A 17303-nucleotide genomic window follows, 5' to 3' on the forward strand; every position below is an offset into this window, starting at 1 on the left:
AGATAATGACAACATTATTGTGGGAAACAAAAGCTCATAAACTATGACACTTTCCCCCATTATAAACCGAATCCCTATTTAAGTCTTATTGCTCTTACACCCAGAAAATGTTGGAGGAAAGGTTACATTATTGCAAAATAAATAAAATTAGAAGATCTACAAAATAACCATTTGAAGTTGAAGTTCGCTCAGGAGCTGTGGGGCAATCCCCCCCCCACCTCTGGGCATGTTTATACACACATTTTGTAACTCCCCAGCCAAGGAATGGGATATAAACTTTCCTCCTTACTAGATGAACCCTGGGGGGTATGAGCTGTAAACATGCTCCAGGCTTGCATCCCTGGCCTAGAAGGGACAAGACCCCCAAAGCCATGTGCTTTGGGTGGTAACTTCTGAGTGTCCTCTATCCAAAAATGCCTCAGGGTACAGTCGACTGTTATCATAACCTCCTTCACTAGCCAGCACAGAATGCAAAACAGGCCAAAACAACCAAGCCAACTGCAACCCTACAGTATTAAACAGGCAAAATACAGGAGTCCCAGGTGCCAATCAGGGGTTCGCTCCAAAATTCCTACTCAGGAATTAAAGCTTGCAGTTTAAAAGAGGGTGGGAGGTTGCTCTGTGAAGACAAAGAGGAAGAAGGGTGGATGGATGGAGCATAAATACCCTCTACTGGAAAGTCCTAACTGGGCATTCCAGTCCGAGGGCCCCTACAACTCATTCCAACTTGAGTCACTTCCAAGATGAGGAGGGTGCCATTCATTATCATTCCCATTCTCACCAGTTGATGAAGGCCACATTTAACGAACCTGAATGCTGGGTGTATAGATGCACTTTGCAATTTCTATAGTTTACAGCATTGTACACACACAAGTACGATGGAAAGGGAATGTAATCGGGACACAAAAGCTGTTGAGCTTTTCTTGGCAAAGTTTTTGAGCTATTTTAAAGGAAAATCACCAAAAAGGACACTGCTGACAGGGGTTGCCATATGTCTGGATTTTCCCTGACATTTTAGCGATTTCCACCCGGGCACTGCTTCCAACTGCAGTATTCCGGCTATGTCCAGGAAATTCCGGAGGTATGGCACCCCAATGTACCCAGCATTATGATGATATGTTAAAAATAGCAGTTCTCTGTATTACTTTGCAAGGAATACATCCATTAAGTTGAACAATGTCCCTTGCATCATATCGATGCCTCACTGTCTGTAGTTTCCCCCTTTGAATTTTATTTGAGCATTATTGCATCGTTTTTTAAAAGGAAGCTATAAACAACAAGGGGAAATCCTGTACTAGTACTGAATGGTCCTTATTGAAAAGGGGCTTCCTTTCTGGGGGAAGTGTATGTAGTCAGCACAGCACTCCATGAAACAGATGGATTATTATAGCAAGGAGATAGTATTTTATTGAGAGGGAGAGAAAGAGAGAAAACTGCTATTATCCTATACAAGAAAAACAAAACTTTTAAACTGGAAGTGCTTCTGTCTCATCTCTGTGCTCCCTCCAGATGTTTTGGATGATATCTTGGGTGGGGCTGATGTCCAAAACATCAGAAGAGCTTCACCTTGTCCAAGGCTGATTTAAGAATTAGGAGGAGGAAGCTCAAATTTCTTGGATACTTTTATAAACGTGCTTCAGTTGATCATAATGATCACATAACGTTATGCACATTTTAGGAACATAAGCATTGCAAAATACATCATTGTAAATGCCCTGGACTCTAAAAAAAAAAAGTTTGAACATTAATTGCGAGAAGCAGAACTCTGAAGCGTATTGGCCATCATCAAGGCACAAATCCATAATTGTTTAACATTAAAATGAGAAGAAGACTTAAGAGCCCCATTCATGTATTTGTGTGTGTGTGTAAGGCCAGGGGGGTAAATGTGGTCCTCCAAGCCTCTCTGTCTGGTCCTTGATACTGGAATTTCCAATGAATGAAAGGGGAAGTACAACACTGACATATTGTTTGCAATGTGTTTTAGCCGTGGTTCAAAGTCACTGCTTGCCTGACACACTCAAAAGATAATTGTTTCACCACAGGCCCCGTTTGCAACTCAATCCACATTTGCTGTGCGACTGCTCCACAGACTTTTGACCTTGCTCTGGCTAATGCGGTATATACATGGCTTGGATTGCAAAGGAATGTCTATGGCAATGCAATCACACAAGCACCTTATTACCTCTTGAGCTCAGGTCAGGTCTACTCAATTCGCAGGCTAGCCAGACCACTTTGGTTGCACGAATGGACTCCTGGAAAACCCTATGCAGAATGCTAAGCTCATTTCCCAGTAATAAAATATATTGCCTGTCCGTTTAAAACAGAAACAAACAAACAACAAAAAGATCCAACCTTGGCAAACAAATGACAGTGTAATCAAGGTTTGCACAGTTCAACTTTTCTTTTTTCTTTCTTCCTGAGAAATCCTTAAACGCTTCTGCAGCTCTTTTGTTTGGTAAAGGAGGATTCTCTCCCACCCACGCTTGAAACTGACACAAAACATCGATATTCCATTTCACAAGAACGATTGGCTTCTGTACGGTTTCTTGTGTGTGACTTGAACAGGTTTTTAGCAGCGGTGTGGTTTTAAAAAGTCTCACATGCTTTCATGATGTATGAGCAGTTAAACTTAAAGCAAAGTGTTGCCTTGCTACATCTGTTGCCTTATTACATGCGATATTCCCAGTGAGCTGATCTGCTTCAGTGTTGAGGTTGATCGACTTGGATTCTTAACACTGACTATAATATGGAAGGATAAATGGAAACACAGAGCAAAAGTTCCATATTTTGTACACCACCAGTGCTTTTCTTCTAGAAAAAAAGGGTGCCAGCACCGTGCACCCCTGAGTACCCCCAGAAAATGAACACACCTGCCTTTGCTTTTCTTCTTCTTCTTCTTCTTCTCTCTCTCTCTCTCTCTCTCTCTCTCTCTCTCTCTCTCTCTCTCTCCTCTCAGCCATTCATTAAGCCCCTCTTGTCCCACAAGTGTCTCAAAGAAAAAAAGCCCCTTCTGAAAGGCTGATTGCTCTTTCAAGTGCTTACGAACAAATACTGTTTTACCACCACTAAACAGGTCATGGGCCTTGACTAGTATCACAAACACTAGCCTTGTACAATAGGTAATCCTTATTGGTTCAATAGTTTCATCGGTTATGCAGGCCTGAAGTTGTGCTCCCAAGGCAAGGGTGCAGCGGCAGCAGCAGTGGGGATTCTCAGGCTGTAGCTGCATTTTTACAGCACATGAGGAATGGGTCTCCTAGCTCCATCACTGGCTATGGCTTCTGTCCCCTCATCTTGCTGGTTCCTCATGATAGCTAGGACCCAACCTTTTGGCGTCACATACTGGGAGCCAAGCCTCTTGAATAGCTCATATGAACCTACTGGAGCCCAAAGATCACCATCAGAAGCCTTGGTCTCTGGTCTATTACAGTGGTACCTCAGGTTAAGTACTTAATTTGTTCCAGAGGTCCGTTCTTAACCTGAAACTGTTCTTAACCTGAAGCACAACTTTAGCTAATGGGGCCTCCTGCTGCTGCCACGCCGCCGGAGCACGATTTCTGTTCTCATCCTGGAGCAAAGTTCTTAACCGAGAAGCACTATTTCTGGGTTAGCGGAGTCTGTAACCTGAAGCGTATGTAACCTGAAGCTTATGTAACCTGAGGTACCACTGTATTGTGTTCTTTCCACTTGTGTGAAGATTGGATCGTTGCTGAGGACAAAACCCATAACTCAGATGAACTGAGGATCACTGCAGAGAGAGCCTAGACATGGTAATTATGTTCACCAGTCATAGGTTTAGGAACGATATTATTATTATTATTATTATTATTATTATTATTATTATTATTATGCTTGAGAAATCTGTGTTTTCTTTTCATAACTAGTTGTTAGAACAAGTGGGAAAGTAGCTTATTAAAGCAAGTGCTAAAATGACTGGCTTTTTCTTCCATTCCTTTTCTTCTTTCAGAGCCTTTCGAATATGAGAAAAGAGCAGCAGCGATGAATAGAAAATGAACAAACAGATATAAAAAACAGTGCTGGTGGTGGGGAAGAAGGGATGAAATGCATTTCTGGCAAAACAAATGACGGTGCAAAGGAAGAGCGATATAGACGGTGATAAATTATTACAGCAAGATAATAGCAAGGTGTCTATTATTATTAAGAATTAGCTAGAGATATGTGATGGAAGCAAAACAAGCTGGTGTACTTGTGAGTGTTTTTGCATGCGAGAACACAATTATCTGAAGCTCAGAAGAAAAGGCATTTCTAAGAGCATGCTTCTTAAAGCAGTCTGCTCCAACAAGACCTTGCATGTTGAGGAGCCAGCATATTACTGAGATGGGTCTGACAACATATGGCAAAATGGGTGTGTGTATTTGTAGGGAAGAAGCATTGCAGGAGCAGCTGTCCAGAACAGATGTCTTCTCCTTCCAGTGGATGGGCCCAGCCCATATCTGAGATGTAACTCGGCTTGACAACAAATCTAAACGGAAGCAGCTCTTGCAAACAGCCGTCCGGTTGACTTTGTTAAGACGATTCACATCAGACGTGAATGCGAGCTGATCTGTCACTTGACTTGCAGTAGCTCCTCCCAGTTCCAGCTCGCTCAGTGCTCTTGCCATTGTCTCAAGCTAACATCATCTAAAGGAGACGTTCTCCAGAGTGGTGTGTGACAGGAAGATGCACAGCCCTAGCACGTTGCCGCTAGGTAGGTCGGCAAGCGTGTGCTGAACACAACAGGGTACACAAAGTTCAAAGAGCCGGAGCGCTGTGTCTTATTGTGCTTCTGGTCTCTGCGGAGGGCTATGAGTGGCAGGTTTATTCGAGTGCTGCTAGAGCTTTCTGTGCAACTACATGAGCAATTGTTGTGATTCAATTGCAGGGTATATTGGCACACCTGCTTTTGAACATGTTGGTGGGGAGATGGGCAGAGCAGATCAGCCCGTGTGGGTAACATTCAACAGATCAACGTTGATCTGTATGTAATTTACTTTTAGATGCATGGCGACATTCCTGTTCTGAAAGCACAGGCTAGGTGATCTAGCTTCATTTTATGCATTTCATCAGACTATTCGTGTGTTCTGCTGAATGCGCTCAGAATCCTCCATGTGATTGAGGATTCTAAAGACAAATTGGTTGGACCTATTGAAATGCTCCCTTCAGACTTTCCCACTCGACGTATGAAGGGCTTAGGATGAAGGGATGGCAAAGCTGAAGGTGAGGCCAGTGTGTGCAGTCCTATATCTCCCTCCGTGAGTTCCTGTCAAATGCCTGAATTCTATTCTTTAGAAAGGTTCTAGTCCTGTGTAGCATAGAGCAACATTTTGGCCAAAAATGCAAATGCATTCTAACTTGGCCATTCATAGATATTTAGATGGACTATTCCGATCTTGAAATAATTCACATAGGGAATGGTCAGTGCTTGTAGTGTATTGTTATTACTGTTTACCAGAAAAAGACTCACCTCAGAGAGAGAGATATATATAGACTGAGAATGAGAAGCTCAGGGCTTTTGAACGCGCTTTGGGGCTGCTGCTAATGTTATTGTTATGCATTCTTTCTTTTTAAGAGCTAGGAACTTCCAAAACAGCACTTACAAGGCTTAGTTTCCATTGAATAAAAGAGCTGTGGAGACTAGGGCGACATACACACGGTGCCTTTAGAGCATATTCAAAACACATACCCACCCTGCTTCGCCACAATGAATTTGTTAAGGGCAGCTGGGAATTGTAATTCTGTGAGGTGCAAACTACAGTGTCAAGGATTATTTGAGGGAAAGAATGTGCTTTGTATGTGTACATGCATTTTTAAAAATAATATTTGCTTTGTTTACAAATATGCAAGCAGAGTGCATACACTCCTATGAGCAGACTGCAAAATTGATAATCCTTCATCACCATTAAAGGACAACTTCACCCCAAGAATGACGCAGCTTTGGCCAATTCACAGCTCCCTCTGCCTGATTTTCCTTAAAAAGCAATTTCTTCATATTTAATGATCCTATATTGCCCTCTGGCGATAAACTAGGATTTTACATGTTCCTCAGAAATGTAATGTGAAATCAGATGAGGCCCTGGTGTATGTGTGTGTGTGTGTTTTAAGAAAAGACTACAGCATTAATAGGACTTATGATTTGCAAATATAAGTGTTTGTTTGTTGGTTGGTTGTTTTGGATGTTTGAATTGCCTCTTACAGGTTTTCTGGAAGATGCTCAGGGATAAATTGATGTAGAAGAAGAGAGATCCACAGTTGTGACTTATCTCTGGGAAATCTGCATCATATATGTGTCTGATATTATATCTTGCAAAAAAAAAGATTTATCAGTTGCCAACAGATGAGGTAATGAAGAGAGTCCAGGCCACTGAAAACACTGCAGCTCTCACTGTTTCTCTCTTAGCCTTAACAGAGAATTTTTGTGTGGTATTTGTTCCAATGCCCACTCTTCCCTCCCTCCCACTCTGTATGTGGAGCAGGGATGTGCGGAGAAAATAATACATCCTGCTGTTCTATGCCCTTTTAGGTGCTTCTGTGTTTCTTTGTTTACATTTCTGAAATACAGGTGACTCCCCACTTACTTGAGGGTTATGTTCTGGCCCCCTGCTCACATAAATGAAATGCACTTAAGTGGGGAGTGCCTTCAGCTCATGGGGAGCCTGTACCCAGAGCCCAAAGGAGACGTCCCCTTTGGCCTCTAGGAAGGGTCTCCTCACATGCCGGAGGGACAGTTGTTGCTCTTCAGGTCTCTCCCCTCCTTCCGGATTTCCAGGGCCACGTGTATGCGTGGTTGTGCATGACTTGAATGTGCTTAATGTTAAGCATAATTGTTTAATTCACACAAAAATGGAAAATGCCTATGTCTTATCGCTGAAGGATTAACATGGTTTTCCCCCATAGTGGCATACTATGGGACTCTAAGCTCCTAAATGGGTTAATGATTGTTCTCTGCTCTGAGTTGAATGTAACCTTTGATCATGTGATGAGGTTACTGACTTGCAAATTCACCATCTTGGAAGGGTGGTGGCTGGAGTCTTTTGCGACCTGCTAATTTTCTAAAGTCTGGGTTTTTGGTTTTGGATTGAGGAACATTCGCTCATGCAAGATCCCTTTCCAGTTTTGAAGAGGCACAATCCAGGCATAGGATTTCTGAGAACTCAGCCTGAGACTAGATTCTGAAAGTATGGCACAGCGCTGTGTGGTGTTTCCTGTGGAAATGTGCTTCTGATCTGTTATCATGATGCTCATCTAAGCTCTGTTGACCAGACCCTTGCAAAGCTTGTCTGGGGTCTGAGTTGGGAGTCATGTTAGAATACAGTTATAAAACTCCAATAAAAAAGCAGCTGGTCCCTCTCGGAGCCCCCCAGCCAGCTTAGCCGTCTGAGGCCTGGGGCAAGTGTACCTGGCTGCCCCTGCTCTCTGCTGTTGACCCAGACAGATGCATCTTTGGATGCCAATGGGAATTTTTACCCACATTCACAGCCCTCAGTTGTTGTCTGAATATTTGCTTCCAGCTATAGCTAGATCGGAGGCTAGAGTTCAATACATGATTTCCCCTCACTCAGCTCTCCTTCTCCCCTCTTGTGTGCATGTGTACATGTGCATACTCTCTAATATGACATGGCACCATCTTCTGAGTCTGAAATCCAGTGTGAATCATGCGACCCATGGGAGATTGTGGACCTGGAAAAAGCACTTTTCGGGGCAAGACCTTGGTCCGAAATCACATGAGAGTAAGGTGCTCCGAATGGCATGGAGGGTGGAGTGGGATAGGGTGGGGCAGGATGTCCCACTTTTTCCAGGTAATTGACAGGTATGTGTGCACCGCTTCGTTACACTAGATGTGATCCAAAATCAGCTAACAAAGTACTGACTGAAAATATAGGAATACAGGAAGCTGCCTTGTGCTAAGTCATACCACTGGACCATCTAGCTCAGATTGTGACTGGCAGCTTCCAGGTCTTCAAATGAGTCTTTCCCAGCACTTCACAGAACTTTCTGCATGCAAAGTTATGTGGCCTACCACTGAACTCATATGGCGCTACTTCGAATATAAGACGATTAAATGGAAGCATTAGTCTCGTAGCGCTGTAGAAGTGATTCAGGAACTTCCACTGGTTCTCTTATAGGAACCTCTTGGTTTTGACTAGGGTTGCATGCTCATTTTTAAATGAATAAATATCAATATGAAGGACGCCCCCTCCCTTTGTTTGTTCATTGTTACATTACAAATGAATGGGGATCTGCCAAATGAAAATTCATTCATTCACACATACATGTAGTGCGATGCCCTGGAGCAGGGGTCACCAACCTTTTTGGCCACATTTGTGAACTGGAGAAGCTATTGTGAGCTGCAAGCAACCACAACCTCAGATTATGAGAGAATGCTCATTTCGAGCCTTATTTCGGGAGGGAGGGGAAACTAAGTCCAAGGGAAGGCCTCTGCAGGTGCATATGCACCCATAGGTGCCCCTCCCATTGGAGAGTGACAGAATGCCTTCAAAAACGTGCCAATATTTGGATTGCTGCTGGAAGGTGTTTGCCGCCCTTCTGGTGGTAAAATCGGACAATGGCGTTAGAGGTCGTGGTTGCAGCGAGGAAGGCAGATTGTAGATGGGTGGTCCAGGAGAGATTATTAGTGAATATTAAGCCTAGGTATTTAAAGGCTTTTACCTTTTCTAAGTAGCCACCTGTGATCTTAAGCGGCTCCAGCTTGAGTTTGCGGGAACGAGTGAAGTGGAGGACTTTCGATTTTTTATAATTAATATTAAGAGCTTCCGCCTTACAATAGGCGATAAATGCATTAACTGCATTTGCTAGGTCCGCAGCTGTTCTGGATAAGATGACGGCATCATCAGCATAGAAAAGGGAAGCAACGGAGTGGCCTGCTAAGTGAGGAGGGTACTTAGATGCTAGCTTCAAAGTGGAAATTGCATCATGAAGATAGAGATTAAACAGTAGAGGGGCTAAGAGACAAAGTTGTCCCTAAATTATTATATGGATGCGAAGTATGGACTACAGCAATATCAGCTAACTTGGATCGCCCTCTTCATATGTTTCTGAGATCTCTTTCCGGCGTCCCGAGATGTGTCTCAGGTGCAGCCCTACGACTCGAGTTCGCCCAGCCCTCAATTGTAAAACGAGCATGGAGTCGAGCCATTTCCTATAGCTCCCACCTATTAGCATCGGATGCTCGAATTAGAGGTGGGTTTTCCAATCTGATCCTAAGAGATATTCATAACTCCCCTTGGAAAACTACAATTAACCTCAAACTCCGCTCCCTTCTCAATTTGAATTGTAAAACTGTTCTTAACTCAGAGTATATCAGCCCGGCGGCCCTACCTCCAATTAAAAAGAAACTACAGCAACTTGACTTCTCTAACACAGCTTCCTATGCAAGAGGGCCATGCTCAGGCCTAGCCCTAGCTATTCCACCCCCTGAAGGGATCCCTCTATATTGCTTCACAATTTCTTCGGAGGCTAAGCGAAGGGCCTTTACCTGTGCCCGTCTCAACTGTTTTCCTACAGCAGTTCTGTCGGGTCGTTATTCCAGAGTTCCCATCGCAAATAGAACATGCACCTGTAATGACACGGCCCTGGAGACTATGGAACATGTAATGCTCTTCTGTCCTAATTGGACAGATGAAAGATCTCGGTTTTTAACCCCTCTCGTGAACAAGCTTCATCTCCCAGTCCAGCCTTGGATAGTGTCCCTTTTTTTGCAGGATTCTGATTGTTGGATTACCGAGATGACAGCTAACTTCCTGCTTAGTGTGATGAAGAGGAAAGCGGCACTAACTTCTTCCTTAACACCACAGCTGCAGTCGATATGCCGCACAATCGAACGAAGTTCCAAGTAGCCTTATTGTACAAGGACAATGGAGTTAGGACAAATCTGAGGAGCTGAAGGACCCTTTAACGGTCCTCCTCCAGCCTCAGCAGTTTTTTTTTTTGTGTGTGTGTGTGTGTGTGTGCGTGTGTGTGTGTGTGTGTGTGTGTGTTTCTTTTTAAGTATTTGCCCAGGAAGATATCTACCTTTATCTCCCCACCCCCATTTTATGTTGTTATTTTAATGTATATCATGCTATGGCCACACGGCTAATGCAATAAAATTTATGTTTTAATTGCAAAAAACGTGCCAATGGTCACCCACATTGTGAGCCGAAGAAATGCAGCAGGTGGTTCCATTGATGAAATGGAAAGGTTATAAGGTGGTATATCTTCTTTCATCCAGGGGCGGAGCTACCTGCCCCGGCACCCGGAGAGGGGGTGGGCCTAGCCACCCTCATGGTGAGCGTCCTTAGTTGCCCGCCGCCCGCGTGGTGAACATTGCGAGGGGCGCCACTAGCTGCCCGCAGCAGCATCATCCCTAGCAGCCTGCCGCCCATTCAGCGAGCAGGGGGGTGGGTGGGTGGTGCGGCGATGTCACCTGCCCTCACGGCTGACACCTGGTGCGCATCGCACCCCCCCGAACCCACCTTCCTCTGCCAATCTTTCATCGCCTATAAAACGGGGACTCTTTATCCAATCTGAAATTTGAGTGGTCTGATGCTCAGTGTCATTTGGATGGGAAATGCCCGTTGGTTGGAAAATGCCGCACAGAAACAATCCCAATCAATGAACAAAGGCAAGTCAAAATGCTTGGGGATATGAAGTGAAACAAACGGACAAATGAAACAGATATTTTCCTTCTTAGCTTATATGGACCAACACTTTTCACGCTGGGAGAAGGGAATGAGCGAGTCAACAGACCAGTCCTTTTTCAGTTCACAGAACCCCAATTCTTTATTAATCACAGCTTGCTCACAATGACATACAGGAAAAATAGCACAAATGAAGAGTAGACTATGCAGGCAGCAATTCCCAGGAGGGAGAGGGACAACTTCAAACTGGCAGCTCTATGGGGAAAGCAGGTGAGCAATGCCACACCTGGCTCAAGCATCCTGGCTCCTAGTCGCTCCTGCTGCTTCAGCCCTTGTCATTCTTGGTATCTTTTTAAAACTAGGCAGGAGAGGAGAAGTCAGCAGGATTAAGCTTGTTGAGTCTGGATGAAAAATGTCCTACAGAGCGTCTCGTGCCCGTAATGAAACAGATTAGATTAAGGCTTGAATCCTTCCCACAAAAGTGCACCTGCTTGCCCCACTGATTTTAGCAGTGGTGGGCAGGACTGTGGCCTAAGATAAATAGAACAGGTCACAGCATCTACACTTAAAAGCTTCTCGACTCAAATTAAATAATTTCTTCATTGGTGAAGAGGCAGATTTTGAGTTATTTTTAAATCCAGCTTCCACCGAACCCATAAGCTTCTTTTGGCCAGATATATGATTGGTCATTCTCAGCTGCAGATGCCTATTTTTAAATGCTAAAAATGCCTATTTTTAAAAAAGTCAAAACTTGCTTCTGCTTGCCTCCTTGTCAGTGACACTTGCCTTTGAAAAACAGAAGCATTTTTCTTCAAAAGGCAGAAGAAATTGTTCCTGTGAATACTAATTTGCAGCACAACGCTGTGCATGTTTACTCAGAAGTAAGTCTCACTGTGTTCAGTGGCGCTTACTCCTTTGTTTATGCCTGCAGCCTTTTCCTACTTTCTCCAATGGGTGTTAAGTCCCATTGAATTTGATGGGGTCTGACTTCTGTGTAGAGATGTAACGAGAGATGTGTTGTGCACTGCAATTTTGTTGTTGTTTAGTGGAGCACTGAGGCTGTAATTAAAACATGACTGCTTAATGATTTAGGGGGGTGTTTCAGGACTGCTTTGCCAAGTCCCAATGCCTGTAATTTGCTTATTGTTTTAAGGAAGTGTATTGATCGCAAACCTTTCTAGGTAATTAAGCAATGGCTAGACTCTAGCACCATAGACCTTCCACTGACTTAGATGTTTACTTGGAATGCATGGAGGTTGCTGCAGGGAACTTCATAGGAACAGATCTAACAAATTCAACCAAATGGAAACAGACAACATCAAAAGCCTGTTACAGGACATGTAAAGATTATGAAATAACTTGCATAATGCAATACTTGTATTTTTTAACAAAAATGTAAGTATTTACAAAATAAGATCCAAGTTTTATTTTTTAACATCAAGCAAATCATTCTGCAAAAACTGCATTGTTTTATTTTTTTGTTTTGTTTTCTATTGAGTTCTTGATTCTTCTTCTTCTTTTTTTAAACCATGTCATACATTTCCCATACTAATATCTCATGATCTGTAATAATATAGGCAGGGGAGTTGGAGGAGGGGTGGGGACTTATCCCACCCTCTCCACTGCTGGGCTCAGCCAGACAGTTCCACCTGGAGCTCCTTGTTTCTGCGGACCTCTGCAGCATGCCTCTCCTAGGAGGAAGAAAATAAAAATAAAAATAAAAACAAGCAACATTTAACACCCACCTTCCTTCTCCAGAAAGAATTTTAGAAGACAACCATTATTTGGTTTCATGTACTGCAAAGTAAGCAAGGATATTAGAAGCATTTTAAACTACGTAGAACAGGCAGGGAACCTGTGGTAGTCCTTCAGATGTTGTTCAAATCCATTTTCCATCAACAACAGCCAACATTGGCAATGATCAGAGATGATGTGGAACTGTAGTCTGGAGGCCCACTGGTTCCCCACCTCTGAGGCAGAATATAACCCATGCTCCTTGGCTAGGATAACTAATTGTCCTTTCCATTCCTCTTTGGATTAGAAGGAACTGGAGAATGGAGACAGAAAGAGGGTTTGGGCCACCCTTTAAGCGTGAAGCAGCTGTGCTTGGTAGGGAGCAGAGTCACATGTGGTCCCAGAAATTCCAGGTTCAATGAACTTCCACATGGAATTTCTGGAGTCATTAACATGGGTCAACATAAATAGTACTTAAGTGGGTATAGACACTACCAAATATGATGTCCAGTGTGTGGACAGGTAGTTGGTCTAGAGCAGCCTTCTCCATACTGATGCCACCTTCAGAGGTTGTTGGACTCCCATCCTCATTATTGGTCATGCTGCCTGGTGGGAGCTGGGTGCCCTGCATTAGAGTCAGGCTAGGCACACCTGAGAGGGTGGGAGACATGATTGTGCTTCCACACCACATGCCATCTTTGCACGCTTATCTCTGAATCCATCTGAAAGAAAGTTATGACATCTCTGGGACATCAAAAGTCACCTTTAGGCTGAGGCAGGAAATCAGCTGAAAGCATGTCTGCTGCCTTTGGTGCCTTTCCTACACCTTCTGGGAAAAGCAGAGGGCATTTCGCCCATGCCTGCACAGCTTTCTTTGGCTGTTTCTCTCTTCGCCTTTAGCACCTGGGCAGCCTTTCCCAACCTGGCACCCTCTAGGCTGCATTAAGACACAGGGCATCTTGGTTTAGTTTTTCTAATTATAATACTCTGCACTTCTGTCCCATTTTCTGATGTTCCTGTTGCACTGCAGTACCTGATGCATTATGGAACAGTGGCTTTTTAAGTGATAAAACTGGCACGTTGTGCTAAATTTTATTCACACAGTGGGTGTGGTTTGACATGACAACAAATGCTACCCTGCTCTTTTTGCACATACATTTTCTATTCCTGCATGATTCCCCCATGAAAACAGCAGGAAAGAACTGTATGCTGGCAAACTACCTCAAATTACATCACTTTACTCCCCTGATTTTCTGGGTTTAGGGGGCTGCAAATGGATTTTTTTCTGGAATCAAATAACATGGAAATCAGCACTAAGCATGCACTATATTCCCTTAGTTTTCCAGAAGTTTTATATCATGTGAATGTTCAAATACAATGCAGAAATGAATAGTTAGGGAAACATTGGGGAAATGGAGTAAACTGTCACATGAATTCAGTCCAGATGTTTTGGACTACAATGCCCATCATGCATATTGAAATACAGATGACCACTTCCCCCCTCCTAAAATAATCTCAGCCTGGTTACCTTCTCCTGGAGGCGTTCAATAAGAGCAGCTAAGTTAGCTTCACGGTTTTCTTTGATCTGTTCCATTTTCAGTATCAGTTTTTCCTCTGCCATTTTGCTGAAGTTATTGTTCTCCTCCAAAGCCTTCTGAAGGACTTCTCGCTCATGTTCTCTCTTTTCTGCCAGTTGTTTCAGCACCACGGCCTCCTGGGACTGTGAAAGGAAGGGGAAAGAAAGAGATCCAAGGGGATAGTCTGTTTGAAAAGCATTCAGCCAAGGTTGGAAGGATAATATGTGAACTTCAGTTTGTCTAAAGCAAGGGTGGTGAAGCTGTGTGGCCTCCCAGATGCTGTTGGACTCCAACTCCCATCAACCACAGCTGGCCTGGGTAATAAGGGATTATGGGAATTGTAGTCCAATGGTGTGTGATCACAGGTCCCCCAGCTCTGGTCTGAAATGCCAATAAAAATGTCTGAAAATTTTTGAGAGCATCTGACAAACATGAATCCCTGAGCAACACTCTTACTAACAGAACCTCCTCCAAATATTCTGCCATTCTATTTTTGTTGTTCTATGGAGTTGTAGGCAAATTTTATGGCCTGCTTTAAAAACTACATTTTGATTGGGAGTTAGGCTTCTGATGCACCAACTCCCCCTTCCTCCTGCTGTCTAGCACCACATCTCATATCGTTTCAGTGGGTTCACCTACCCTCTGGAGTACATTATTTTGGGAAGGGGCAAAGGGAGCTGTCAGAAGGCAGAGAAATCAACAGAAATGGCTTCCTCTGGTGGGAGCCACTGCTAGATCACAGCCTGTGCATTTTGTATTTCACTCAAGTTATGTATTTCACAGTATATTTGTTTACTTGATTGCAAATTGTCTCAGAAGTTCACATTTCCTCCATATCCTAGGGAATTCATGATTTCACCATGCCCCAAATGTTTTGTTGTTTAATCTGGCTTCAAACCCAAGGAGTTACCGAAAGTAATTTTTCTTAACTAAAGATCTGGAATGTGTTTATAACCCTTGGATACTTTAGCGGTAGCATACTATCTTGATTACCGCCCACTAAAAGTTACAGAAACAGCGAGCTAGCTTTTGAGTTTTATAAGACTCTTCTTCCTGCTGCATGTTGTTAAGCAAAAAGCCAATGGCTATCCCTTCCCCATTGAAGTTAACTGTTGGCTTTCCTCCTTAATACAGGTATTATTACATTACTGTTTGGATTGTTTTGAACGGGTGGACAAAACTATCTGCATTTTAAAATCTCTCTTACTTTCCATATTTAATTTTATTCATCTAAATATGGATTAAATATTTAAAGGTAGCATACGGGGATGACCCAAATTCTCAAGGTTATTTTGCATCCTGAAGCTGGCCTTTACTGTCAGCTGGGGGATGATTCACACAACCTGTGAACTGGTGTCAGATGATGACATCTGGTTGGGAACCTTTGGCTCCTCAGAAATCGCTGGACTACAATTCCCATCAGCCTTGATTATTGGCCATGTTTGCTAGGACTGATGGGAAGTGTAGTTCAGCAACATCTGGAGGGCCAAAGGTTCCTCACACCTGGTGTACACACCACTTCAGTTGTGTATTTACACACACACACACACACACACACACACACACACACACACACACATCACCATTAACTACTCTGAATGTGAATTGGGCTCCAGTGATATAAGGCAGTGAGAAGTCCATGATTAAATCCCCTACAGTTTTTCAAAAGGAGAAAGATAATGGGAATATGGCACTGGAGGGAGAAGAGTTAACCCTTTCCCTCATGCACTTATTACAATTCACATCCTCCCTAGAGCTGTTATTTGCCCTTCGGGGGAAGCATACAGTTACTGTATCTCCCCGCTCCATGATAATTGCATTTACTCTCACTTACCAGCTCCAGTTTTATATCTCCTGCTGTCTTGTCTAGTTTGCTCATTAAATATGGCAGGAAAACAATAAAATCCTGCACATGGTATGGGAAATGAATACAGTCAGCTCACCATGAGGAGAGAAAGACTCTCCTCCCCGAAGGGGAGGGGAGGGGTTGTGGTCGGGGCTCGAGCTCCGGCTAGCAGGGGGCGTGGCCCCCTGCTGCCCACTCACCTGGCTGGCGCTCACGCCCCCTCGGTGGCCATCCAACCGGGGGCCACGGTGGGGGCGTGTTCAGCAGCATTTTGCTGCAGCGCCAGCCTTCCCCCGGCCTCATTCTTCCTCCTTCGCCCCTCGCGAGTCACCCACCCTCCACTCCCTTTAGTTAGGGCTCAGGTTTTCAGCCTTGCTATGGACCTTAGGTTGGTCGCCCTGGTTGGCTGGGGGGCCTGGTAGGAGTTTTTCCATTTGGCACTAGGCTAATTGGTTTTTTCGCCTACCTCGTAGCAATCGTCACAACTTTTGTGGTATTGGTGGGTAGGTTAGGCATTGGAATAATGTGTTGCGCTGTGTGGAAGTGCTAGGTGTGGCCATCGCCGATGCCTTCAATTTTTAGGGGTATTCCGTTAAAGGAATCTGGGGGTCGTGTATTCCGTCCGATGCCTGCTTGGCGGGAGGCCTTGGCACGACCCTCGGTGACAGCAGGGGTGAGCCTATAGTCGGATTGGCATCGACAGGCTCCACCTACTGGTGAAGAACCCACTTATTTTGATCCAATGCCTAAGCCAATACCTTTTCAAATGCTGTAACCAATAAAGTTGTGGCCTTTTCCTAGCCCATTAACCTTATATCACGTGTCCTTGTGTCTTCATTTCACTTCACCGGGGTCGGGTCCTCGAACCACAACTAATATGTGCAGTGATTTCCATCAGCTACTGCATGCCTAGTGGTTTTTAAGACTGGTGTGTGTGTGTGTTATCTTGCTTGTATTAATGATTTAATATGGGTTCCGACTGCGAGGGGCCAATTTCCACTTCAGAAGATCTCAGAAAGATCTGAGCTGCTCACATGACTGAGCTAATGCACCACACTGTTGAATTTACTAGTGGCTTGGGCCAGGCAGATCAATTGCAGAGTCAGGAATGAGCTCCTAAACTAGTCCCAAAGTATTCTTCCCCACAGTCAAAAAGAATCTGAGCATAGCTATGCATGTACCTATGTAGTGGGGCAAGTTTGTATTCTCTATCTGAGATCAATAAATTCTAAGATTAAACACAAACTTTGAGAGAGCGGGTTAAGGGCAAAAATGCTTGTTTTGCATTGAGAACTCTGAACCTACCAGAAAAGGAGATAATGAACAGTCTTCTAGTATATTTAAGTCAGAAGCAAAGGAGGAGGCATACACCCCCCCTTCCCACTGGCTTGTTTAAAATAAAGGTTCAAAATAAAGGTTTATTTAGCTTCCGAATTCACAGACTAGAAAAGGAAATCGGATGGCATTGCCCTTCTGCTGTAACAGAGAAGATTTTGCTGATGATTAGGT

General features: G+C 43.9%; 1 protein-coding gene across 1 annotated transcript in view; it reads right to left on the minus strand.

Moving 5' to 3' along the window:
- Window positions 1-10752: 10752 nt before the first annotated feature.
- The window catches only part of STMN2 (stathmin 2), a 32390-nt gene continuing 25839 nt past the window's right edge, over window positions 10753-17303 (minus strand). The window contains exons 4-5 of the mRNA XM_083517483.1: window positions 13900-14091; window positions 10753-12328 (exon numbers count right to left, since the gene is read on the minus strand). Of these exons, the coding sequence (XP_083373609.1) occupies window positions 12269-12328; window positions 13900-14091 (252 nt within the window). The 3' untranslated portion in view covers window positions 10753-12268. The remainder of the gene's footprint in view (window positions 12329-13899; window positions 14092-17303) is intronic.

The sequence above is a fragment of the Podarcis liolepis genome (genome assembly GCF_965112155.1).
Source record: "Podarcis liolepis genome assembly, chromosome: 8".
NCBI lineage: Eukaryota > Metazoa > Chordata > Lepidosauria > Squamata > Lacertidae > Podarcis > Podarcis liolepis.